We start from the raw sequence: 25,172 nt of genomic DNA, 5'->3' as shown, positions 1-25,172 counted from the left end.
ATGTGGGATTTTAGGTGAAACTGGGAATGCTCTGGACAGTCCTCTCTCCTAGAAGTACAGGAGAAGGCAAAGGGTCTGGAGGAGTTTGGAAACTTGGTTTAGTTCCTGAACCATCTTAAAGAGGTTTTAAAATCAGTCCTAAGTGAAAGCACTTTGCACAAGAAGGTGTAGCTTTCAGGCAAAACAACACTTGAATCAAATGCAGAATAAATAGCCTGAATAAAGGGCACAGAATTTTGTCCACTGTGATCATTTGATCTGAGTGGCTTAAAGCTTTGCATGCTTCGTACTTGCAAACCAGCTGCAAAATGCAGGAAATACAAGTAGCCATGGTCTGACATTTCCCCATCTGTTCCCAATATTTAATAATTTGCTCTCTTTTCTGAGCATATTAAGTTTATTTATAAATCTAAAAAATATGTTTTATTTTATATAATGAGCTTAAAGCTATAATGGCCTTTTTGCTCCAAATTGCTCAAAACACCCTCCTTTGCCAGATGGAGGGTATTAATTTTTCTGGAGGAATTTGTGTATAAGGTACAGATGAACAAGACACACTTTTTAGCACACCAGGCTTTTGCCTTGCTGTTCTGCATGTGTTTCTATTCTCTAGAGCTCCTGTGCAGCGAGTGAGTGTTTTGAAAGGCCTAAATTCTTTTTTGCATTGCTTTAAGGATGATGGAGAGTGAAGTAAACGCTGGTTCTCACAGCTGAGACTAGTCTTTTACTAACTGGAAGAAAACCTTCCCTTTGAAAAGCTTGCTAAGAATCATCCTCAACATATTGGAATCAGTAAGAAGTTCGCTGTTGAGCTGAACAGCACCAAACACAACTAAATTGCACTTCAGTTAAGAACAGCTTTTAAAACATTTCAGGGAAGGCTTGTTTTTATATATGAGATTATAAATGCTATGGGTAGGAAAAACAAAGTGGATCTATATGTCCATGTAACAAAATATGGCAGAGTACAATCTCCCAGATTTATGCTGATAGTGCCCCATTTTAGCTAATGCTTTGTCCACGCTCATTCTGTGAGTGGGAGGTGGTCGTAGCTTCAGAGTGTATGCCCCAGAATGCTACACTGAGAAGAAATGCTGACCTAAATACCTTTCTGGCCTCTGTGCTTCATAATTTTGGTTTCTAAAGCAGAGTCTCAAATCTTTTTATTCTGTAGTGATTATAATTCTGAGGCTGTTTCAAACTGAAATTTAAATATCTGAAATAAAAATATACCATGGGCTGCCTCCTGCACCTGCTTATATTTATGTAGCAGTCCAGTGAAGTGAATGAAAATATGCCTATTTACATAAAGATTGAATCTGGTCCAAAATAGGTTTTTCACACAAAGATACAATTCGGTAAAGGCAAGTGGGTTTTTAATTTAATAATACTTTGTGTAGTTACTTCATTATAATGCATGGATTGATTCACCATACTTTTGTCTCCCAGCAAACTGAAGATAGAAAAGGGAGCTGGTTAGATGGGTGGGAATAGACCGTGTAATTAAAAGAATCCCTTCTGGGTTTTGTTTCAGATTCATTTGCCCTCTGTCAAGACAGTTTTGTTTATAAATCAGTGAGAACTTCTGGTGGTTATAAATTAACCTCACTTTTACTCTTACCAAGATTCTTAACTTTTCTGAAAAGTGACCAGGTTCCCACCTGAACTGAAAATTAGTAATTCAAGTAATTCTAATGTTCTTGGTGATTGTGGTAAGCTGTTAAAATTGATATTGTAGTATTTCTTTAACAAATTAATTGTAATGGTGAGAATAAAATCGATTGCACTCAACGTGAAAAATAGGTCTTTCCAAACAAGCCTAACTTCATTCTCTGAGAAAATTAAAAGTTTGGTTAAGGAAAGTAACCAGATAAGGAATATATTTAGGCTTCTGTAAATCTTATGACTATTACATAAAGAACATTATAGTTTGCCTATATGGAAAACATTAAATAATTAAGAAGTGGATGATGGACTTGTCTTATAATAGCTGTCAAAAGAAATTTTCATCAAATAGCAATGTTTCCAGGAATGGTATATATCAATGTGAAGCCTGGCATTAATCAGTATTTTTCACTGTAACATCACTGCTATGACACTGTTGATGGCAGAATGCCAACCAAGAGCAAACCTGTCCTTCCAGGTGACTTGGATTGCGAAGTAGGATTGGAACCAGAAGAATAAAATCTTTTGGTATATACCCCAAAGCAAAGTAATAAATCAAGTAACAAGGACTATGAACTACGCCTAATGGTTAAGCGTGGTATTGTGAAAGTAGATACTGTGAAATGTGTTTGGGTACCGTCGTGGAGAAGCAACTGAACGTAAGACATAAGTAGTGCAGCGGGAAATGGCATTAGAGAGGGCGTTCACCTCTGTGCACAGCACTTCTAAGGTGGTACAGGACTATAGCGTGCAGTTCTAGTGTTAGATTTCTAAAATTATACTAAAAATTGGCAAGATGTAGGGACTGAATAGCAAGGTAGATAATATATAGGTTCAGTGGATCTACAACCACAGGATCTATGACTGATACAGTCCTTATAGATCCTGTGTCCATTTTGGTATGTGTGTCCATGTGTCTGTCCATGCAGCTGTAAACCAGATGAGATTTTCTCTGGTCTTCATTTTGGGGAGACCCTTAAGGGACAAAGATTCCATCTTCCAGGTTTTGCATTGTTGATTTTTACAGTAATTGAGTCTTGTTCCTCATTTCCATGCAGCACTAAGCAAAACTATTGCTCCACTTCATTACGTTGGGTCTCTAGGCTCTCAAGGATAAAAATGAGCACAACTTAAGTGAAACTGAAGTATTGAAGATACTAAAAGCAGTATGAGTCTTCCAATTTGAGCTATGTTGTTAAAAAATAATTACTGCAGAAGGTGTGGTATCTCCTGGCTGAACATTCCCAAACTCTACTGCACTGTGGCCTGTTAAACCCTTAAGTGTGCATCTGTGTAAAGGCACTTGGGAACGTTAATTCACAGCTACAGTTCATTCAAATGAATTTTCCTGAGGTTTCCTGTTTAGGAAAGCCTAAATTTATTACAAGAGGTCTGGCTAACAGCCCCGAAATGGAACTTATTACAAGAATAAGCATTTCTATGACATTCCTGTTACAAGCCCTCACCACTAATATTTTTCCTTGAACTCCCTGCCTCTATATCCTGAAAATAACACAGGTAAATCCCTAGTCTTTTACACATATTGAAAAGCCAATAAGTGAAAGAAATACCATAATAAATGATCAAGTATAAAAAAGGGCTTAGATGTTTCCCAGAAGTGATACAACAAAATTAAAATCAACTGATTCCCCTGGAAAAACACTAATAGGTGTCACTGCAGCAATTCCTCAGCATGTTTCTCTAAGTTTAATATAGTTTCTGGAATAGCTTTTTAGAATGGTTTTCACAGAAATTACTGAAGGAAGGAGATGTTACCTGAATGAGTAATAACAAAAATGCGCTAGGCAGATGGTACAGAGATCTAGAATCTAATTTCTACCAGACTTCAAATGTGGCCATTCAGCTGCCTTTACATTTTCTATGTGAGGATAACAAAAGCAGCTTCGGAAAACTCCCTGCTCTCCCTATAAGCTTTAATCAATTTCTAAGCAAACCTCTGAGACTTTTTGTTTTCTTCTGAGAAAGGAAAGTTGGTGGTGTTCTTAGAGCTGTCTAAAATATTTTGACATTGAGCTGCAGTACAATTTTCACTTGACAAATTTCATTTTCAAGTAGAAAAGCCCTGCAATTTGTGGGGTATTGGGAAGTTTTCAGTCAGATTTTTTTTTTTTGAAGAAAAGTAACATGCAAAGAGTAATGATTGTCTTGCTGAAAATGAGTAAAGATTGACATTAAATTTTTGATTCACAGTGCAACATTGAGAAAGCCATTCTGGATTTCTGTCTAGCATACTACAATAGCTGAGACGTGCATCTTATGCTGGTCTTCTACTTTATTTTCTTACTTTTTTCACTTGGGTTTTTTTCTGTTCTTTCTAGAAGTGCCCTCTTATTTCTCTTCCCCCTCCCCGCCCGTACATTTTATTTGTTAAATTTTAATTCTATGGTCAGCATTTCATTATTCTTTTAAATCCCTCCCTGCCTCCCTTGTAAAAGGGATCTCTAGATTTGTTTGACTACTTTTTCCTCCCCCCCACCCCCCGTCTTTACCCTCTTTCTTTCTTTCATTTCTTCTTTCACCTATTTTTTGCATAAGCCCTCTTTTTAAAAATTCTGCATTCTCATATGCTTTTCTTTCCCAGTGGAAGACGAATAGTCAAGGTAGCCAGGAGACTGCTGCTCTCTTAGTAGTTGCACAGGGAAACTGCTCACTTGGGAAAAGAGGGTTATGGTGGATGGGAACTGGAGTATCAAAATGCAGGCTGCGGTTTAGCCTGCGTAGAGCAAAGCGGCTATCTCAGCTAACAGATATTGAAGGTTTGGTTCTTTCATTTTTGCAGAAATGAGTGTGGTTTTTTTTTTTTTCTAAATTGTGTATTTCTGAGTACTGCAGCCTGTAGCTAGCAGAATTGGAGAGATGTGGAGGGGCTGGAAGTCAGGGGACAAACCAACCTGTGGACATTAAAAAGCACTTAGCTGTCTGAGTGCTGGACAGGGTTAACATGCGTAGCTAGATACTTCAGTAGCCTCCTCTCTTCATTCTCCGAAGGACACTATTCTTATTGCCATTTCCTTTTTTAATTTGCAGATTCTCTTTCCTCCCTGAACCATCTCTGACATTCAGTTTTGCCGTGTAGGTATGGAAATTACCCATACGTTTTCACCAGTGTCAGGGCTCTCTTGATATGCCCTGAAAAGCTTTGACAAATAAAATAGAGCTAAATACCAAGTAAAAACCCGTGTCTTCCTGAGGTGGCCCTAAAATAGAATCAGTATTTTTTCCACAGTCATAAAGATTGAAGAGCAGCCCTTTTTTCCAACAGTTCAGAGCTTCCAGTTTCAGTCTTTTGAGGCTACAAACATTAAAGTCATCGCTAACTCATGTACAGGCAGACACCTGTGGAATCTCTGAGAAATTATTCTGTTTTGGAGCAGGACTGGATGTTATAGCTAGCTTGTGTTGCTGAAATTCTTTTGAGTTTCAAGCTCTACCAGCAGGTTGTTGCTAAATGCCCTTTCCAATACTTAACTTCGAGATTTGTAAAAATAGGCCAAAAATGTGTCTTGCTATTCTGGAGACCATCCTGTTTCTTTAGTAAAATACACGAAATGGACAGTTCATGTGGAAAAAACCCATAAAGATCTATTATTTTGAATACAAGAGGCACTGTTTCTTTGCAGGTGTTTTGCACGAGGGAAAGCTGCAAGGATAGCATTTGAGAGTTTAAATAATGAGTGCGGAACTGTGTATCTTCCCCAACCAATGATTCTTCCAGTCAACATGATCACAAAGGAAACTGAATTCAAACATCAGCTTATTCCCATCCTAATTGGTGCACTCTCTGACTCTCACAAGATAACAGTGATCCAGATAGAATCAAAATCAAAAGCAACTTCTTTGTTTTTTGGTGGTTAACATTGTAATTGTACTTTGGTTATTACAAATAGTACTATTTTAGAAGAAGAACACAGCTCTAAGAGTATGTGTGATTTTGACTTTGGAGGTATGGACCAGATTCAGGGCTGGTGTTAATTGGTGGTTCAGCCCAGTGAAGCTAATGGTGGTAGAAGCTGCCTCAGGGTGTCTGTCTGTTTATGTAGCTCCACTCTCCCCTAAGCTACTTCCCTGGCTTAATCCCTCCAGCCTAGAAACACATTTCTTCTTATTATTTAAGATTCCATAGACCCTTCATATTTAATATTAGTATAAAGGGGAAATAGCCCCAGGAGAAAGATCAGAGTTTCTGTTCTGTTGAGGCATCAGAGTCATTCTTCCCTTAATGAAGAGGAACAGCAGGATGGATAAAAATCAATGATTTAAAAAATAAATTGGATTTTAATTTAAGTTTAAAAAAATCTTTCTTGAGGAAAACTATTTAAAATTAAGTTTTAAACCTATATTAAGTCCAATTTATTCTGATGTATTAAATCATTTAAAGTTTAAAGAAAAAAAAATCCCAAAACGTGTTGCTGGCAAGGTTTTCACATCAGGCCAGTGAGTCACTACTCATTAGCCGTGAAGAGAAAATAGTTCTTTTAGGTTCCATTTACTCACTTAATTTCATTCAGTGACTAAATTCAACACAAAGAAAACCGAGATATGTTTTCACTGTGTAGTCTTCAGTTATTTTCCTAAAAAGACAGCAATATTAAAATTTTTCCTTGGAATTAAATATATCCATTTTGCCATATCTGGCACTCAGCCCTGAGTCTCTGAAAAAGCAGGATGCCTATTTTCCTTTACCACATATGGTTAAAAATGAAGTATAAGATGAGACCTACTAGTTTTAAGATCTTGAATGATGTGATAATCAGAAACAACCATTGCAAGTCACTTTAATAAGCTTTCCTTTGTTGATTAAAATAATTCATTTGAAAAGCAAAATACATTTTGGTAACTTTACATTTTTCCCTTGAGAACACTTGCATTAATTTGTATTTATAAATATTGATTTATAATGTACATTTTTGTAGATTATTACCTCTGTAGTTGTTTTAATAAATGTGTATAGTTAGAAAACTATATATGCTTATATAATAAAATGGCTATACTTAGTCATAAATTGACATGTTTTAAAAATTACCAGCCCGAGATAATCAGTCTCTCTTTAGGAAAATAACTGAGAAGTATCAATGCAAAACAAGACAAAAATCAAAGTTTTCTGCTTGCTGATTTAAAGGTCATGATTTTCTATCAGGCTGTTCTGTTCTAAGCCTTCATATAACTTGCTAAAAAGCCCACAGGTCTAGTTCATTAGGGTTTAATATGCAATCAACCAAGTACATGTGATAGCACAGGTTATTCACAGGAAAAATCACAGTGCTACCACATTTTGGCATGTCTGTGTCAGTCTTGAAAAACAAGAGTACATTCTCTAGACATCTGCCATGAAGGAGGTGTTGAAGGGGTGTGTGCTGCTGTTAGGAGGAGGCTATGTAGGAAATGAGCCTGCTGTTTGATTTGAATGCATCTTTGTTTTCTGTTTAATTCAAAGAACGGAGACTGCCTGTCCTACCTTAGCAAGATACCTATCTATTTGCATTTGACCATTATCTGGGTTAGAGAAAACATACCAGCAGCCCCTGTGGATGAGATATTGGTCAGCAAATCTGCAGAAGCAAATTAGAAACAGGAATTGGAGGAGGAATTTGCTCAGAAGTCTGAGCAGCTCTTCACAGCACAAATTAAAATCTTGCCACTTGCCACTGGTCTCAATGCACACACACTTCATTTGGTCCATGGGGTTTATTCCAGTTGCTTTCAGTGTGAGTAGATGGAAACATATCCGTGGTTTTAGGGCCTGGTTTTGTTCTGCAGATCCTGAAAAAAGAAATGTAAACTGTCATTCAGCACTGAAGGGTAAAGGTCTAATCTGGATTTGGATTCTGATTTTTAACACTGCTGTATCATGGGGTGGGGGGGAAGCTATATGTTACCTTAGTATGTACCTTTAGTGTGTGCAGTGTGTGTGTGGGGGGGAAGCAAATACTATTGCACAAAGAAATGAAACTCCACATTTGTATATGCAGTTCTTTCAGGATTTACCCCAATACAGATTATTGATGGGAGTAGTATTTCTATTTACTCATCAATATCCTGTTTTGTTTCTTTTGTGAAAGCTTTTTTCTCCCCCTCCTTCCCCACTCCCATCCCCCTGTTGTCTTTATGCCTAATATTTTTCCACACTTTATTTCCTAAAAGACTAGCAGGTTTGACGATGCATTGTGATTTCTTTTCTACAGGGCTTTATGAAGGAAGCTGGAGGCAGTTCTCATTAGTCTCGCTGACATCTTTTATCACTTATCAGAGGAACAAGCAAACGGAGAGCAATTCCTTTGATCATGGCAAAAGTAGAAAGAGTATTAAAAACCCTATGAAGATTCACTAAGTAGAAAGTGGAAAAGACAGTCTGTGGCATGTTTCAAAGAAGTAACATGATTTAAAGTTGCCAGATTTTCTTGTATATATTAAAGAATTGTTAATGATGCTACATTTTACATGCATCCTTAGGTTTTTGTTTTTTTTTAAAAAACAGCCAAAGGAGTTCTTAAGTAGAATGGATGGATTAGATCAATTGGAAAATATCTCTAAAAGGTGAGCTGTGTCAGAGAGGAATTCTGTGATTCAGTGAAAATTCTTGAAAATAAAAATAAGGTTGTAATGGTAGCACAATGGATTGAAAAAGAAACCTGCTCTCATGGGAGAATGTTAAGAAATCTTAAGAATTCCTTTTCTTTTGGAGGCATTCTGTGGTGAATCAATGTATGTTTGTGAAGACTGCATATGGGAACTGCAATGCTTGCAATTATCCATGTATACCTGACTGCCTAACTCTGACCTCAGAGTGCCACTGCTTCTTCGTTCTATGGAAAAATAAGATTTTTCTCAGTGGTTCTGAGTATTGATTCACCTAGCATGATGCCCTCGTCATGTAACTCGCATTATTACCAACAGGGCAGGGAGAAAAGAAAAGAGAATATACCCTCCTACCCATAGCTACTAAGCATTATGTAGTCTAGATCCACTAGTGCTTTTCTGTATGGCTGCAGTTCGGTTATCCACTGCTTATAAATCCCTTCTCGATTTCTGCATGTGATCAGCTCATATCTTAAAGCATCAGATTCGAACTGCCCTTGAAGGCCCTTGTCTTAACCTGTGAAAATAAGAGACCACAATTATTTAGGCATTTTCTTCCCACATAGACTCCATGCCCGCCTTGTCCCTGCAGCATTTTTTACTACCATAGCTAATTTTTAACTATGTTGAATTTGATTTAGATATGATGCAACGTAGTATGTTTCTATAGCACCTTTTACGCAAGCATCCCCAGAGCACTTTCTGATCAAGCTAAAATTAGCTCTGAACTACATACAAACTCCTAAAAGATTCATTAAAAAAAAAAAAAGGTAAAGAGAAGGTAGAAATGTATGCACTCCGTTCAAAGTTAAAACAGGCAGAGGGGCAAGTTCTTCTCTGTTAGACCAGAGTAACAGAGGAGGAACTAATTCAGTATATTGCTTTATAACAGGCTTGGAGTGTGATTCTCCAAGTTAGTGCGATGCACTGCTCTAACAATACTGTCCAGAATGAATTGAATGAATGCTGTAAATGACCTGGAGGTGGCAGGTGAAGCAATACATAAGTGGGTTATCAGATCTCCCTTTATGTACACATTGTTCTAACATTTGCTGCTTCTGATAAGAAAAGGAAAGCCACACAATTCTTTGTGATACATGGCCTCAGTCATCCAAGAGGAAGACAGTGGGAGGAATAAACAAATAGCTTTGAGGGACTTGAATCATGGATCTGAAATTATCTTTTTGCCAGAGCAAGGGGCTTGGAGATAGAGCAAACTCCAGTTGGTTTCTCAGGATTAAAAAAAGATGACTATTGCCAGAAGTTGTCAGGAGGGACAGGCTGACACAGGGTGACACGCTGAGGAAGAAGGCTGAGTTAGATCTTTTCCTAGACGTAGAGACCTTAATGAAAATCAGACTAGCATATGATCTCTTTCATTGTTGTAAGACTTTCTTTTGATCCTTATCCTTTAAATAAATAAAATGTTTCTTTAAGGCAGTAATTTGATCACCACTATTGTTCCTTCATGGAAGAGAACTGTAGGGCCTGAAGATGCATCAAACCTGCTGAGAAAATTAGAAGAGAGATTGCTGGGAGACAGGTGGTGATGGTCTGAACTAGCAAGAAGAGAATTGACATAGTTCAGTGCTCTTACTAATGGTCATGTGTGTTTAACAGCTCTGCCTGTACCAAAGGTGGTAGTCAGGCTGGTGGAATTCCACCTCCATGGCTCGTCCCCGCTGTTTCCAGAGCAGTGAGACAAAGGGCGTCAATATATTATGAGGTGGCAACCTCAAATCATGGCAACTGTGTGATCAGTGCAGATGCTTGAGGGTCATCTGCAACAGGCAGGAAAGCCTTAAATGGCAGTGAACAAAAGAAAGAGAAATTTTATAGCCAAATGGTTAGGAGAGACAATATGTGAAGTCTGGCATTTGTTACAAAGAACAGTGAAAAAAATCTTTTGAGAAAAGTGAGATTTTTAAATACAATTGTACAAGGAGACATAAGGTCTTGTAACCACAGCTAATAGACTAAGCAAGTAAGTTGCATTTTCTGTGGAGATGTGCCTTGTAACACTTCATGGCCCCAGACAGTAGCTGAAAACTTACTATGGGGCGCAGCTGAGCTGTACTGCAGTATGGCAGGAAAGACAGGAAGCGTGCATGTCTGAAAACTTTATCTTAGGCTGAGCTTTTTAGATCTCGAAGGCTATATGTGCTTTTGTGAAATTAAGAACTTTACCAAAACAGGAAGACAAAACGTGGAAAATGTGTACATTCAGGCTACAGTGTTCAGTGAATAAATCCCATCTGTGCCTGAGAAAAGACCGACAGTGTAGTTAGGAAGTTAAGGGCATCTCTGGAGCCTGTTGTGCTGCAGTCAATCCTTTACGCTGTGGTGAATCAATTGTCAAATGTGACAACAGTGAGGTGAGAAATGGATTCTCAAGTACATTGTTTCCGATTTAGAGACCTTTCCATAGCTAGCAAATTGATCTATTTTGCTCCAAATATAATCGCAGTGTCTGAGGCAGAGAGAATGGGATGGGAGGAAGGAGCAGAGAGAAGGTCTGTGAAGACACTTGGTGACGTTGTGAAACAAATGCAAAATAGTAGCTGTAAATACATCCAGTGGAAAGATTGAACCTCTGGACTGACACACAAATATTCTGCCCAGCTCTACCATGTGCTTCCTCTGACTGTGATTAGCTGTCTAATTTTTTCCACTTGTTGTTTGTTTATTGTGTTTACTGCTCCCTCATCCTCTCTATTGTGAGCATCAGTGGTGTGCTACAGTGTGGCAGAAATAGGGAAAACATACTGAGATCAGATAAAGTATCTCCCTCACCCTGCCTTCATGCTCTGCCTCTTAACTGAGGTATTGAAGGATTTTTGGGGTGGCAGCAGCAGACAAAGGCTGTTTCAGAGTGCTGTGCCTTCCCAAAGGGAAATTAATTCCTTTCCTATACAAGAGATTTATATGGCAAATTAGGTCATTACCATTAAGCTACTGCACAGCAGGACAAATCATAATTTTAAATACATTTAAAATGTAAGTACGTTTAAGATACATTCTGATGCAGTACAAATCAAGCCTCTTACAGTTGCTATGTGGACCAGTTAGATGAACATGGAGCATAATAATCAAGGAACAAGTCAGTTGGGTTTACTGCTGCTTGTGAGGACTATATAATTTATACCATTGTTCATGTTTACTTACAACCAAGTATCCTCACTGCTATCTCCTCAGGATAAGAAAAATATAAGTGCATAAATAAAAACCAGTTCTTCCTGTCAGTCTCTCCGATTTACTGTTTTTACCCTGAAAATCTGCATGACTGTTCTTCAGAGGAGATGAAATGAATGGAAACTTATGCCCTTCCTTTCCCAAAGTTTCCCAACATCAGCCCTAAAAATGCAGCCATCTGTTATGCAACTGACCAACCATTTGTTTGCTTCTTCCCAGATTTCTTTTCTCTCTTCATGATTCCCCAATAACAAACTTTTCTTCCTGTCTATGCCTCTTTTGAGTCTCCTTTTTTGATTGTCACAATTTAGTTTCATGGCAGACTTAGTAATCTCATGGGCACCAGAGCGCTCTGCCAAGGTTTATGCAGATTTAAAGCCTGGATTAATCTGGCCCAGTGTTTATAAAATGTTCTGAATATGTGAAGCACTGTGAAAGCACTGTATATTATTACTGAGTGCATGGAAGTTCCCCCCCCCCCGCTAACCCAGCACACATTTAAGCTGCTCTTCGTGGAGGTGAGGTGCAGTGACAGAAACAGCCAAATCCATGTCTTGTCTTTGAGATTGTATCTCTCTCTTTTTCCCTTCTTTCTGTCTCTCTTTTTTTTTTCTTTTCCTTCCAGGATTTCTGGAAGAAACTGAATAGGAAGGAGGGAGACCCCCTTCAAAGATTTCACCTCCTGAGAGTATTCTTTCAAAGACTTCTGCATAGTGTTCCTGCTTTTTGCTGTTGCTGGACTGCCCAGTTCCCTCATGCTGTTTCCTAAGCACTTTTAAAAGCTGGCAGCCTCCGCAGAAACCTTTTGGAAAAAAAAAAATCTTGATGCAGGGGGAGGCTGCTTTCAAACTTGGTCTGTAGATGGCACTCAGTGGGGGAAGAAGCCAGTCTCCAAATCCAGGCCATCCCAGCAACTTGATAAAAATCACTAGCACGACTCAGGGAACTGTAGGCCTATGCTAGCCAAATCTGCTGTGTTTTTCAGGGGCTGCTTCCAAAAGCATTTCTGTTTTGTTACTTAAAGCACAGATGAAGGAGATGACTGGCAACTACAATCCAGGTTTAGTCATCATGTCTTCCCCTTCTGTATTATCAATAAGGTGACAAAGCTCAAAATCAAACATGTATACGTATAGTGTTTGGGGTATATTTATGCCTTTAAATAATTAAATTAATGGAGCTTTAAAATATTTTATAGTAGTTGGATTCAAAACAGGATCAGCTCTTGTTTTCACACTTGGGAGCGTAGCTATCTAAAATGGAGTCAATAAGCTTTCCCCGGTACTGTTCAGAAGGCATTATGGGTCCATTTATTTTTACTTCCCTCCCCCCATTATTTGATAGCTCTTTTAAGAGTTGTGAGTTTTACTTGGTTCCTTTTGATCAGAAGGAAAAGGTACTGTAGGAACTGAGACACTGCAGTGACTCTGGCTTTGAACTCACCAGGTCTAAAAGCCTGCAAGAACATTTTCTCTTTCAGCTTTCCAGCCAGCTCATAGAGCTGGCTGATAAAGGGGTACGTTAAATTGTCCTGAAGGACAGCTAGAAAGCTAGGCGCTACAGTCTGAACTCACAATGGAATTGAGATATATATATATATATTTAGCTTAATCATATTAAAATTTAAATGTTAGACTTTAGAGTAGATTCTTTAAAAACAATTCAAGTCATTAAATCCTTTTTGTTAAAAAAAAAAAAAAGTTTATTTTCCATTCACTTCAGCTTGCGGGGTCCTGAGCTCCTGCAAATGCTGCAGCTCCATCTAGTGGCACTGCTGCCAATGTCAGGGTGGAGCCAAATCTTTTAGAAATGCTAATAACGAAGAAAAATATTAGGATTTAAAATCTGTATTTTCAGTAAAATTCTTTAAGATTTCCTTTCAGTTATCACAGTTAGAGTCTCCTCTAGTGCTGTCTGGAATGAAACAATATTTAAATTACACTAGTTTAGAGAGATAAGTGTATGAAGACCCATACGGTCTATTTCTCTTCAGTATTTTTCTTGCCTGAATAATCACAGACTTACAGATGTATTCCTATTTCTAATAAAAGAAGATAGTATGTTTAAAACTATGTATGTATATATAACCATGTGGTACTTGTAAAAGTAGCTTTGATCTGAATTTCTTAAACCACCTGGCAAACATTTATTAAGCATCAAAACATTCAAATTTGTTTGCTCTGTCCACTCATCAATCCATCTGTCCATCCACTCATCCATCGTGTATAGAGATTGTGCACATTCATATAGACGGTAGGCTTTATTCTGCTCTCAATTACATTACAACTTAATTTATTTCAGTGTAGTTATTCTCAACTCTCACTGGTCTGACATGAAAATTAGTGTCTTGTGTATCTGTATATGGAGCAAATATATACTCACAAAGTGTGATGAACATATGTTGTAATGTGATCTTAATGTAAATAGGTTCGTTCTTTGGGGTTCTCACCTCATCCAGATGGGAACTGACATTCAGTATTTTACACCATTACAACTGTGTTTAGTTTTCCAACACATCTTGCTCCTGCCTTTGATCTAATTAGAAAATAAACATTCTTGATTTGATTTGCTCAGCTGCTGTCTGAGCCACAAAACCCAGATTTCATCTTGTGTCCTGAACTCGACTCCCATGCTGCTTGTACAAATCTGTTGAATTCAATAAATGTATTTAGCCTTATTAAGATTCAGGCAAGCAAATATTATCCTCCAGTGATGCAGCAGATAACAGGAGTTAATAACAAGTATGTGATAAAGATCACAGGATTCCCTGTAAACAAGATGCTGCATTGCACAGAGAGCATCTTGTCTGCATATGTTTCAGAAGTAACTAGGCATCCTCATGGGCTTCTTTAGTTATTTTAGAAAGTTGTGTAAACAGTATTATCTACTTAATGCCCCAAATGAGATAATAATTGATATGGAAGTGGGGCAAAGCTCAATAGATCGTAATACAACTCTCCATGGACTCTTGGAGATGATCTGCCTAGATTTTATTTGAATTTTCTTCCAGCTTGTATGTATGCAACCTGTGGTTTGTTAGACATGCTAGACAGATGTTGGTTGGACAATATTTTCTTTTTTTGACCTTTTTTTCTGGAAAAAAATTAAATGTGAATTTATACTTGGATTATTATGTGTTGTAGATATACTTCAGAGGTGTCAATGACAACGTGAAGAGTAAGATCATACTTAAAAGCTCTGATGCATTGTGTGCTGTCGTTGAGAAAAGTGGATAATAACAGATTGCTAGCATATATGGTACTCTGCAGTGGTTGTGTGATTCTTCTTGTTTAGACTACAAGAGCAGTGGAAGGAAATACTGGAGTTCTAAGAAATGTTCAAAACTGAAAGAATGTATTTGAAAATATTTTTCTGTTCCTTCTTGTGGAAAATGATACTGAAGCCTGGAGATTTTTTTATATATTCTAAAAATCTCTTATGCAAGACTTTCTGCTTTGTTATTTTTATAAACTAGTGGTTAAAGTATTTTCCCTATTCAACCACTTATTAGTTCTTCAAATATATTAATAGTCAGACTTACTCAACTGTTTTCTCTTCTATAGACATCACATGCAATTGTCTCAGGTGTATGATATCAGGCAAAAATTAAGCTGTGTTGCGGTTGTCTGTACAAGATGAACTTAAGAATACGCAACCGTGACATGTCTCTGTTTTGCAAAGCTGTGATGCCGGTTGTGCTTAACTATTTCCCCAGCCAGTCAGTGTGGTCTCCAGACCATTGTATTAGACTTTGGGAAAAACCACTTCTTTTATTTGTACCACAATTCCCCCAGCTGCAAAATGGGGAAAATGATACATCAGAATGTACTGATAAAATATAAGTAAAACATAGCTTCATAAGAGAGGGCAAAGAAATATTGGTATTCGAAAGAAATCTGAGATTTGATTAGACTTGATCTAGGTCACTCAGTGGGCTTGTGATGTTGCCAAGAGCAGAGCTTGGGTCTCCAGACATTCTGTCTGTTGACTCCAGCTGCCTTCCAGGTACAGAGAATGGCTGATGAATGTTAATAATGAAACAGGACAAATGCCAGCAACTGCTCATTTCCATTTATTTTATTAAATCGAAGAAATTTTGTGTAAAAAGCACACATTGTTTTGGGAGACAGGAAATGGATGAAACGGATTTATTTATAAAACAGGCTTTTGTCACTCAAATATTGTACAGCAATGAAGAGTGGAAGTAAAATGGCTGTCTGGAAGCAGGAACCACCTGCTTACTTATGTTCCGTTCTTGCATATGTGCTAGTGCCAGAGTTTTCTTCTTCCAAAATAGCTTCACTGATACAGTGCTATTCACTTTTGCTTGCCCGGCACCTGGAGAGGTGGGAGCAAAAGGAACAGCATGCAAACCCCATGGGAGAGTGCATAAGTATTTTAGTCATTGTTTTCTCCAGTGGTTTCTTAACAAGAGTTAAGGGTGGGCAATAGATAAGCAAGGCAGGTAGATGTGGATGAAAATGTTAGCTATTTCCTTTTTGAGCCATTCTTAAAACATTATTCAGAGGAAAACCAAGATGCAGTGGCAGGTGGAGAGCACCCATTTAATTTTTATACATCTTACGAAAAAGCCAGGACAGATTCAATTAATGAATGGGGGCTCTGCAGCCACTACCATATCCCTGCACCAGGCAATGTTAATGGGGAAGGAGACTAATCTTCCCTGACTCCCTGCAGGACATCTGCCCTACCTGGCTACACAATTTTAACTGTGGAAGATAAAGTCGCATGTACAGGCAGAGGGAACCCTTGCAGGCTGTCATTCCAAGTGGAAGATAGTAGGGTCAGTATGGGAGCTGGAATGCCATTACCTTTTAGTTTAGTAACATGTAACTGCTGAATACCCACTTTGCTGTAAAAATCAAGTGAAAAAGAATATGCGGAAGTTGACTTTTGAAATGTGAGTAAATGAAAGCAGAATTCTTTTGGCAAGTCCAACCAGTCTCTGAGAGTACAGCTAAGAAATCAGAACTGGCTGATTGCCTATGGAGCTGATGAGCCAGCATGGTCTCACTACAGCCCAGTGCAATAAATAGATAATTTTGTAACTTCTCTAGTGTATAAGGAAAGTAACGCCTGATTCTAAAATAAGACTGCATTAGTAAGAAACTATGCAATCAACAATAAGGATACAGGTTTGGCAACTTACTGCCTCTAAGTTCTCTTCCATTTGAAGATACCTTCAAGAAATGAAATAGGCTTGTATAAATCAAAATTGCCTCCATCCCAATGCACATTTGTAAGTTAAATGTTGGAGTTAACTTATTTGGTCAAGTTTCACAGCTTTTCTATTCAGTGAGTACTGAAAACCTGAATGAGGAAACTCTACTGGGGAAGTACTGGGTGAGGAAATAGGGGCACAGAGTTAAGTTACTTGTGCAAAGTTCAGACCAAGTCTGTGGCAGAGCTTCAGGTGAAATCCAGGCCCCGTGGGTCCCCATTCATTGCCATCACAATACGAGCTTTCTCTTTCCAAGGATTTTCAATGTCATCTCTGAAGAGATTAATAAATCCGCAGGTCACAGGCTCTGCAGCTGTAGGGAGGGAATACATATATGATTTTCTTGGGGAAGGTTGAATCATTGGGGGAGATTTTATTTTTGTTGTATTCTAATAGTAATGAAATCCCAGACTGATTTTATGAACACTGCACTTTGACACATGCTGTAGGCTCTGCGGATTCATACGTGAAGTGGCTTGACTGGAAGTCTCAATGCAGCACAAATTGAAATCAGCCCTTTGAGTGAGGCAGATGATATGTTTGTCCTGGGTAGCTCTGAAGACGTTGTGGCTGACTGGTTGCCACAGATGCCCCACTGAAAAGGCTCTCTGTTAAAGAAGTTCAGCGTGAGGGAATTATCCAACAGACACATTGTTCTTTCTTCACACCTTTCCTGTATTTATTTAGTTCATTTTCCCCCATAATACAAGGAGAATGATCTCTGCCTTCTGGTGGATAGGGACAAAGTGACTTATTCTAGGACCATTTTGCTGACAAGACTCTGCTAGTACATTATATGGAAAAGCATTCTCGGAAGAAATTTGGCTTATACCAACAAAACAGTGTGTGTGTGTGTTTGGTACTGTTTATTTTAGTGCCTTTTGAATTATGCAAATTTTTCTCTTAGCCAAATAGCACCTCCTCATATTCCTAACATGCACTGCCATGCCAACAAAAATTGGTTAGCTTTGGATCAGTTAATTCTTCAGATTTCCACCTTTCAGAGGTGGAAAGTTATAGCATTACCACAAGTAAAGGTTAAGTAAGATCTCTTTGATGTGCCGCTTTCCTGGTACTTGTCCTTGCTAGACAGCATGTCTTTATGGACCCTCTACCTCGTAGTCAGCTGTCGGGTGGGGGTCTGTAGACACAATTAGCTACTCATGTACAGTCCCGTAGGAACCTGAGGAGAATCCAAGGCAGTTGTGCCTGGGATGCTGCAGACAATGAGGGGAGGGAGCAAAAGGGGGAAATTATTTTTCCCTGTTCTTTTGTTTTTTCACCACAAACTGCTGTGGAGATAGAGCAGTGTGATGGCCATGCTCCCTTTCTGCAACTCCAAGTTGCCTAAGTGTGATGCGGACCCCAGACATGCTTTCTTCTTCACCACCTTGTTACTGATTCAGACATGATTCTCTAAGAAGGCGTTACCTTTGATCCATTTTAACTGTCCTGCAATATGGTCTGTCGTGGGAAGATTAGTCCTTAAGTCTCTTACTTAATTTTCTTACTTCTGGTATAACTAGGAAAAAAAAAATTGTCAAATAACAAATAATTCATATATTTTGAGTTTAATGCCTAGCTGTTAACAGCTATTTAAAATATTAACTTTCCACCCTAGACATTCCTGATATTCTGTATTTTTTCCAAGCCATACTTCCTGTAACAATGCACAGTAACGTTTTTCAGGTTCAGTGAACTTTCAATTACCTGATTCTTTTACGTGTCTGGGAGGTAAGTTAATACAGTTATTCCTAATTTATAGACAGTGTCATTGTGGTGCATGTAGTATCTGTACCTGGAGTACAGCCCTGAAAGTACTCAGTGGACTATGTTCAGCAGAGAATAATGACCCATGCTAGCATGACATGTTAATTACAATATTTATGAGACTTAATTTACCAGATTATTAAAATAAGTGTATGGGAGAGATAATAGACTTGCGGGAAATTACAGAAGCAGGTCAATAGAGACTTTTTCAGCTCTTAGGAAGCTTTCACAGGAGCATCAGGGCCAAGACAATCTTAGTATTTGTATATGTGGGTTGGATCCCTGAAAGAATTAGCTGTAATATCGCACTGCCACCAAGATGGTATTTGCATGGTGTACCAGGCTGTAAAACTAAGGCAACACCCAATTTACATAAACCTCTGAAAGGCAATAGGGAAGCACATGCTTAACACAGACTGTCTGTTAACCATGTGTCTCACAGCTTGATAATCAGAATTAAATGCTAGCATTATATTAGCCAGATGTTCTCCTCAACAGCACCCTTCTGTGGTTCCTTTCCATTATGTATATAGCGCACGTGGTATGAATTTTCTACCCTGGTCAGAGCTGTACTTAAAGATCACCTCAAACAAGAATGTGCCTTCAATGCAAGTCATAAAACTGTATCAGCTACAAAAGGGAAATGAAGCATATTCCCTCATCTCTGATGGAATGATCATTGCTTGTATTTTTTGCTCCTACCAATGTTGACTGTAAACCTTCCGCCCAGGTCCTCCCACCCACAGCAGCTGACTTCAGTGGGAACAGGACTGATCCCATTATTCTCAGAAATGGCAAGTGTTGTTTGACCAGGGTTCATCTGGAGGAGTAAAAAACTACATTCAGTGTTTGAAGATGCATCCTTTAGATCACATCGACTGAGAAGATATTTCTCTTCTTGAAAGGAAGTAGTTTCCACATGAGCAAGCAATGCCTCTGATTCTGCAGATTTTTAAGTGCTTTATTCATTGTATTTTCCTATTCTGACTTTTCATACGAAATAGGCTATGTCCAAAATAAGCAAATCATAAATGATTTTTTGTTGCAGATTTCTTTCCAAAAACCTTAATAAGCTTAGGTGCTCCTCACATCTATAGAGTAAATATAGTATTTTCCAACATAAATGTTAATGTCCCTTTTGAGCATGAAAGATATTTAATTTAATTTTTTTCTACTAATGCGAAGTTATGTTAGCCAAACAGGTAATTTCTGGTTCTTACTCTTTCAAGAGTTTGTGTTCAGGAAAAGGACCTGACAGCTTTGTTCTTTAATGAAATTGTTTCTTGTGTTCATTGTACGTACTCCTGAACTGCAAGTTCTTTCAGGGTAAAAACCCGTATGGGATCTTTTTTTGCCTTCCATTCCTCCAGTTTTTCTTGCAATGACAGAAAATCCTTGCCAAGTTCATATGCCAAAGTGATCATTGTTTCTAACAATGGGATATAATATTTGTGGCTAGTATGCACATGAAGGCGTGATAGAGCTTTTTCTCCGTATTCAAAGGCACTTGCTGGGTTTTCCAGGTCCTTGTGGCACACCACGATAGCACAGAGAGTAGGGACAATTGAGACAGGGCTGCCTCTCGTCAGCCTTTCCTGCAGACCAATGACTTCTAAAAGGATTTCCAAAGCTTTGGTGTACTGGCCACCCCGCAGGCAACCATATGCTTCCTGAAGCTCCGGCCTTGTTAAAAAGTCAATAAATTTTTTTGATCTTTGGATATATTTCATAGCATATAGAATTCTCAGGTAGTCTTTGAAGGCTAATTTTCTCTCATTTATTATTTCTTCCGTGAAGTTTCCTGTTAGAGTTTTTTTGGGAAAGCTCACATCTTCCATTTCTTCACTAAACTCCTCCAGCAGATTTCTGTGCAGTTTCTCAAAATCTGAATAACGCCGTTCAATTACAGACTTGTTGCTGTCAAAACTCCCTGTTTGCAAAATGATGATTTTATACATCTAAACACAATAAAACAGAAAAATAAGCATGAGAAAGACCACTCTAAGCTCAGTGCAGCCAGATTTTGTCTGTTATTGCTTTGAAAAGACTTTATGCTTGTATATTCCACCAGCCGAAACCTTCCTGCACCAATTTTATGTGTGTAATCTTGTATACTCCTATAGCTCATAGCAGTGCTGCTAAATTAGTTGCTGCCTGAGATTATGGTGCATGCTCAGTGTAGGTCTGATCTTTGAAATCTGCAGCCATTAAATTAATAATTCCTGCCTCCTGCTGTTTTGGACTTTTGTCACCAGACTTGGCCTTAGCATGTAAATAAGTTGTAGATAAACAATACATTAACAGATCCCATTCTGCAAGGTGCTGGGAAGGGTGAACTAGCAGCAGACTGAAGCACGTAAAATCACTTACAAAGCATTTCTGTAGCTGTACTTTGTTTATAACAGCCATGGCTGCTGCAATCAATCATCTTCAGTGAACTGAATGGATTTCCCAGACTTAATATTGAATGTAATCTATTTTACATTGCTCGTAATACTCAGAAAATGTTGTTTGTTTCAGACATTTCTAGGGATTTGGGGGTGTTATTAATGCTGTGAAAGAAGAGGGAGTATTTGGCAGTAACTTTTGGTGTGTGCAAAAATAAGATGGAGCAACTCCAAAGCCTTTTTTCCCCTCTAAATCATTGTCCTCTTCTTCAAACTTACTTGACATATAAATAATGCAAAAAAATGTGACATTTCTACAAAAATCTGTTTGCTATCCAAAATTCTTCACTAACGGCTAACAGCAACGCTGTCCCACATTAACAGTACTCAAGAGTATGTCTTCCTCAGCTCTTCACTATCCTCAAAATGACTATAATAAATGTGGTATTAGAAAAATAGCTGCAAAATAAAAAAAATTGTATGTTATGTGTTGCACAAATAGATTCTCTTCTGGTCCTGATCCAAGCATAATGATGTTGAAGAAGGGCCAAATCCCTAATGTGCATAAAGCAGTGGAGCTCCACTGAGGCCAGCTTAACTGTGTCACTGTACACCAGTTAAGGACATGGACTGCTGACCATCCTGGCTTTTGGATGAGGACCATGTTCACATTCAACTTCACCCTGTTCCCATTGAACTATAGAGGAACTGGAGCAGTTCTACTCATGCCAGTTGTTTTCGTTGCTGCTGTTGAAGGGTGCAAACCAGTACTACCACTAGTGTCTGTCTGATTATCTTCCTTGTTTTTCCTTAAAGAGAAATTCTGTCTTTTAATCTTCATAAACGATCTTTACAGGCACTCCTTGAAAGGTTTCTAAATTTGAGCTGACTTTTCTGATCTCTTTTCATTTGTAAGCACTGTGACATTTTCCTATACTTTGTCCTGCTCCCTGCTGAAAAGTGTATATATGCCTGATGCATATCCAAAACAATCATAAGAGCAATTTTTTAAGCTATCATTTTATCAAGGGCAGTTAAGTGAGTAATTTACATGTACTTGTTTTTTTGTTTGTGGAGTGTGCATGAAAAAGGGAAGAAATACCATCCTTCAAATTGGCTAAATTTTGTTGTAATGTAAATCTTTTTGCCTAGGTGTGTAACTTATGACTAAGTTTAACTACTTAACATACACTGAATGATACTCTTGTTCTCATACAGTTATACTAAAACAATTTTTAACTATTCAATAAGCTGGATACTATTGAGTGTATGCAAGAATGGCAGCATCTAAGTAGGTATGTATAGTGTGCAACAAGATCTTAGGACAGTCTCCAGAACATTTACCTGCTTCAATTTCTACCGAGCTGCATCACCCAGTATCAGCAACACTAGTATGATTCTTAGCATTTTTTATCTACAGATCTCAGAGGTTGTTGCAAACAAGGAAAATATCCCTATCTGAATTTCACAGGAGTGCTGAAAGAGACTTGCTCTAGATCCTTCCTCCTGAATGCCAGGAGCAGAATCAGAAATAAAAACCAAGTCTCAGTACTGTGAGTAAAGATACAAAAATCCAACCTGTTCAGTTGTTCCTGTCCCTCATACTCATGTTTCGCCTTAAAAATATGACAGAAATATGCCATCTAATGGAGCTCTAGGTAGGAAAGGGGAACAATCCCAAGCGATCTAGCGGGAGGATGTCTTAGACTTTGCCAACATCAAAGAATTTTGCACTTGTGGTAACATAAATCTCTGATGTGGAAGTTATACAAATGCAATGCAGCTACTGCAGAAGGCTACCTCAGTGGAAGTGTAACTATATTGATATTTTTATATTTGTGTGAATTTCTTTAATGTTGGCAAGCCTCTGGGTGTTAAGGATACTCAAGCTACTAATTTACTTGATATCACTTTTTCTCTGCTGCAGATTTTGTGAACTGATTGTCAGAGGGTTTTTTTAGGGGCAGATTCCACCAGCTATGCGCATGTGAGAACAGGTTCTACTTGGTATGATCACGGCTTGCAAAACTTGGCCCTCAGTAAGGCTTTCAGGTAGTGAGGCATGCTGTGTGCTGTGCAGACCCCTGCAGAGCGAATAAAAATTAATGATCTTCTTACATATTCATTTCTTAGCTTACCACATATTTAGATAAGTGGTGCTCCACAATTCTGGTTGATGGGATTTCAAAAAGGAGTTTGGCTTGTCTGCACTGGCGCTTTTCATTCCTCCAATATTCCTGAAGCTCCTTAGTGGTCATTGAAGAGTTGGGACTTAGGGATGCATGGGACTCTAAAAACAATGTATTTAGTATTTCAGATTAGAACCTTTGCATTCGGAAGGAAAACTCTTATGCATTTATTGTAAAGGAGAGCCTAGAATTTCTGTTGCTGTAACAGCAAGACCTAAAGAATGATAAAATAAGTGATTTCACTGCTAATAAAGACAGGTCCAGATCCTCTGAGGAAAGCTATTGTGGTGTGAAATTTTGAGACACCAAATTGGCCACAGAATATGAAGTTACAGAAAAAATACTGACAAGAAGTATTGTATGTCTAGGTTGTAACCTCAGGCACAGTCTGAGCAGGAGGTATGCTTCACCATACCAGAAGTAGCCCTAAGAAACACCGACTCGGTCTTCTGAATCAGATGTTTCTCCAGGCTTCTTTGTTGCTAAAAGGAGGAGATAGTACAATGCAGCTGCAAATTCAGACATATATTCAAATACTGGCCCTATTCAAATATTGGGTTTGTGCAGTAACAGGTGAAAGCTGAGAAAACATGAACATCCTAACCTTAAAGGAGAAATGTGGATAACCAGCTCAGCCGAAGGAGGAATTCTCACATCATCTTTTTCTTTTGTAGCTGAACTGGTGCCACAGTTCAGCTACAAATATTTTTATATACCTCCTTCCCTTCCTCTCTCTCTCCCCCCACAGTCACATCACACACACACACATATACATATGCATATATAAAAATGTAGGACAGCTGGTTGAAGAGCTTGCTTACGGGGGGATTTGATGTAGCTTTTCAAAAGGGTGATTTCTGTGTCTTTGAAATCTACTGACAACAGTTTTCATCAGGTGGCATATAGCCGAGCAAAGTGGATAAAAGAAATGGAATATTTGTATCTCAGTAGGCACACCAGTCCCAATTTCCTACCAATAATGTCTCTGTCAATGCAGTCAGCTGAAGTCAAGTCTGCAATGTATCTAACACAAATGAATGGGAAGATAACAGCTTGATGCAGCAATAGAATTGTAAAGGCACCATAGTACTCTTTCAGTGGCCCCACTTTTACATGTTCTTAATCATTTGGCCATACAGTTTCAATTATCAAGGCCTTTGGGGTTTGGCTCAATCTCTACAAAGGATATATTTCCTACGAGAGGTGGTGTTTATGACATCTTTGCAGGCTGAAAATCTTGATGAAATATATGTATTTTTGATTATATGTAACATTTTATTTAATAACAGATGACAGCAATCTTAGGCATAGTAAAAGTTCAATGCTGCCTCTTCATAAGGCATGTGAGAGACTACTGCCTGAGATTAGCTTCAATCCAGTTCTTGGTGTCCTTGCTGACACTGCCAAGAAGTTCAGATTTTGTGATGTACAGAAAGTGCACTCCTGAGACAAGCCATCTGATGATCACTGTTTTGGTTCCTGGTGTGTAAATTAAATCTGGAATACATTTTAGGCACAAGGGATTTAAAAGGAAAACTCTGTGTGTGTATATTTATACTAGGATGTGCATCTGTTTCACTATTGCTACGTTATTACTACGAGTTTAATCAAGGCTTATCTTCAGTGGAGTATAGCAGTGCAAATCTGGACTACTGCTGCAACAAATAAAGCAAAGTTTTTTATATAAAAGATTAATGGCATAAATAGCTACACGAAAAATAAAATAGAAGGATAGCATCAACCTTGCAAGTCATCTTTTTCTGGGTTTTCTTTTCTCACTTCACATGAAATTTCAGCTTCGGGTTCATTTTGTTCTTCATCAGTTGGACTTGTGGTAGAAAATGTAGTAATCCTGCTTACAGCTTCCAACAGCTCCCCTTCTGCTGTGCAGTGTGAGTCTTGGTCCATTGCAAGCTATCACTGAAAGATTACAAAAAATATGACATTTCTTAGTAGCATGCCTTTAGAGGATCCAGTCTGGTAATCTTTGTTATTGACTTACTCGTTGTTCTCTGTGAACGTGTATGAGGGCAACTGTAGTTTCATAAAAAGTAAAGTAATAAATAGAAATATCTATCTAGCTATCAGTGGAGAACCATTCCTATTACTATTACCACTGAAAGTGTTTGG

The 25,172-nt window shown here is 38.3% G+C and overlaps 1 protein-coding gene across 1 annotated transcript; it reads right to left on the bottom strand.

Moving 5' to 3' along the window:
• Window positions 1-19,647: 19,647 nt before the first annotated feature.
• Window positions 19,648-24,950, bottom strand: LOC104081884 (sorting nexin-20-like). Its single transcript, XM_009584778.1, has 3 exons — window positions 24,785-24,950; window positions 22,992-23,143; window positions 19,648-20,424 (listed from the first exon to the last, which is right to left on the bottom strand). The coding sequence occupies exons 1-3, from the start codon at window positions 24,948-24,950 to the stop codon at window positions 19,756-19,758; spliced, it is 987 nt and encodes a 328-aa protein (XP_009583073.1). The 3' UTR covers window positions 19,648-19,755.
• Between the last annotated feature and the right edge of the window lie 222 nt (window positions 24,951-25,172).

Source organism: Fulmarus glacialis, unplaced genomic scaffold, assembly GCF_000690835.1.
Source record: "Fulmarus glacialis isolate BGI_N327 unplaced genomic scaffold, ASM69083v1 scaffold37849, whole genome shotgun sequence".
In the NCBI taxonomy this organism is placed as follows: Eukaryota; Metazoa; Chordata; class Aves; order Procellariiformes; family Procellariidae; genus Fulmarus; species Fulmarus glacialis.
Note: the sequence above shows the minus strand (reverse complement) of the source record. Positions and strands in the feature narration are given on the sequence as shown.

Excerpts from the sequence above, each read along its gene's own strand:
- LOC104081884 (XM_009584778.1), bottom strand. The coding sequence starts at position 24,950 with ATGGACCAAGACTCACACTGCACAGCAGAAGGGGAGCTGTTGGAAGCT. Across the intron at positions 23,144-24,784 it reads AGAAAAAGATGACTTGCAAG|AGTCCCATGCATCCCTAAGT; the intron begins GTTGATGCTATC and ends CATTGTTTTTAG. Across the intron at positions 20,425-22,991 it reads ACCACTTATCTAAATATGTG|ATGTATAAAATCATCATTTT; the intron begins GTAAGCTAAGAA and ends TATTGTGTTTAG.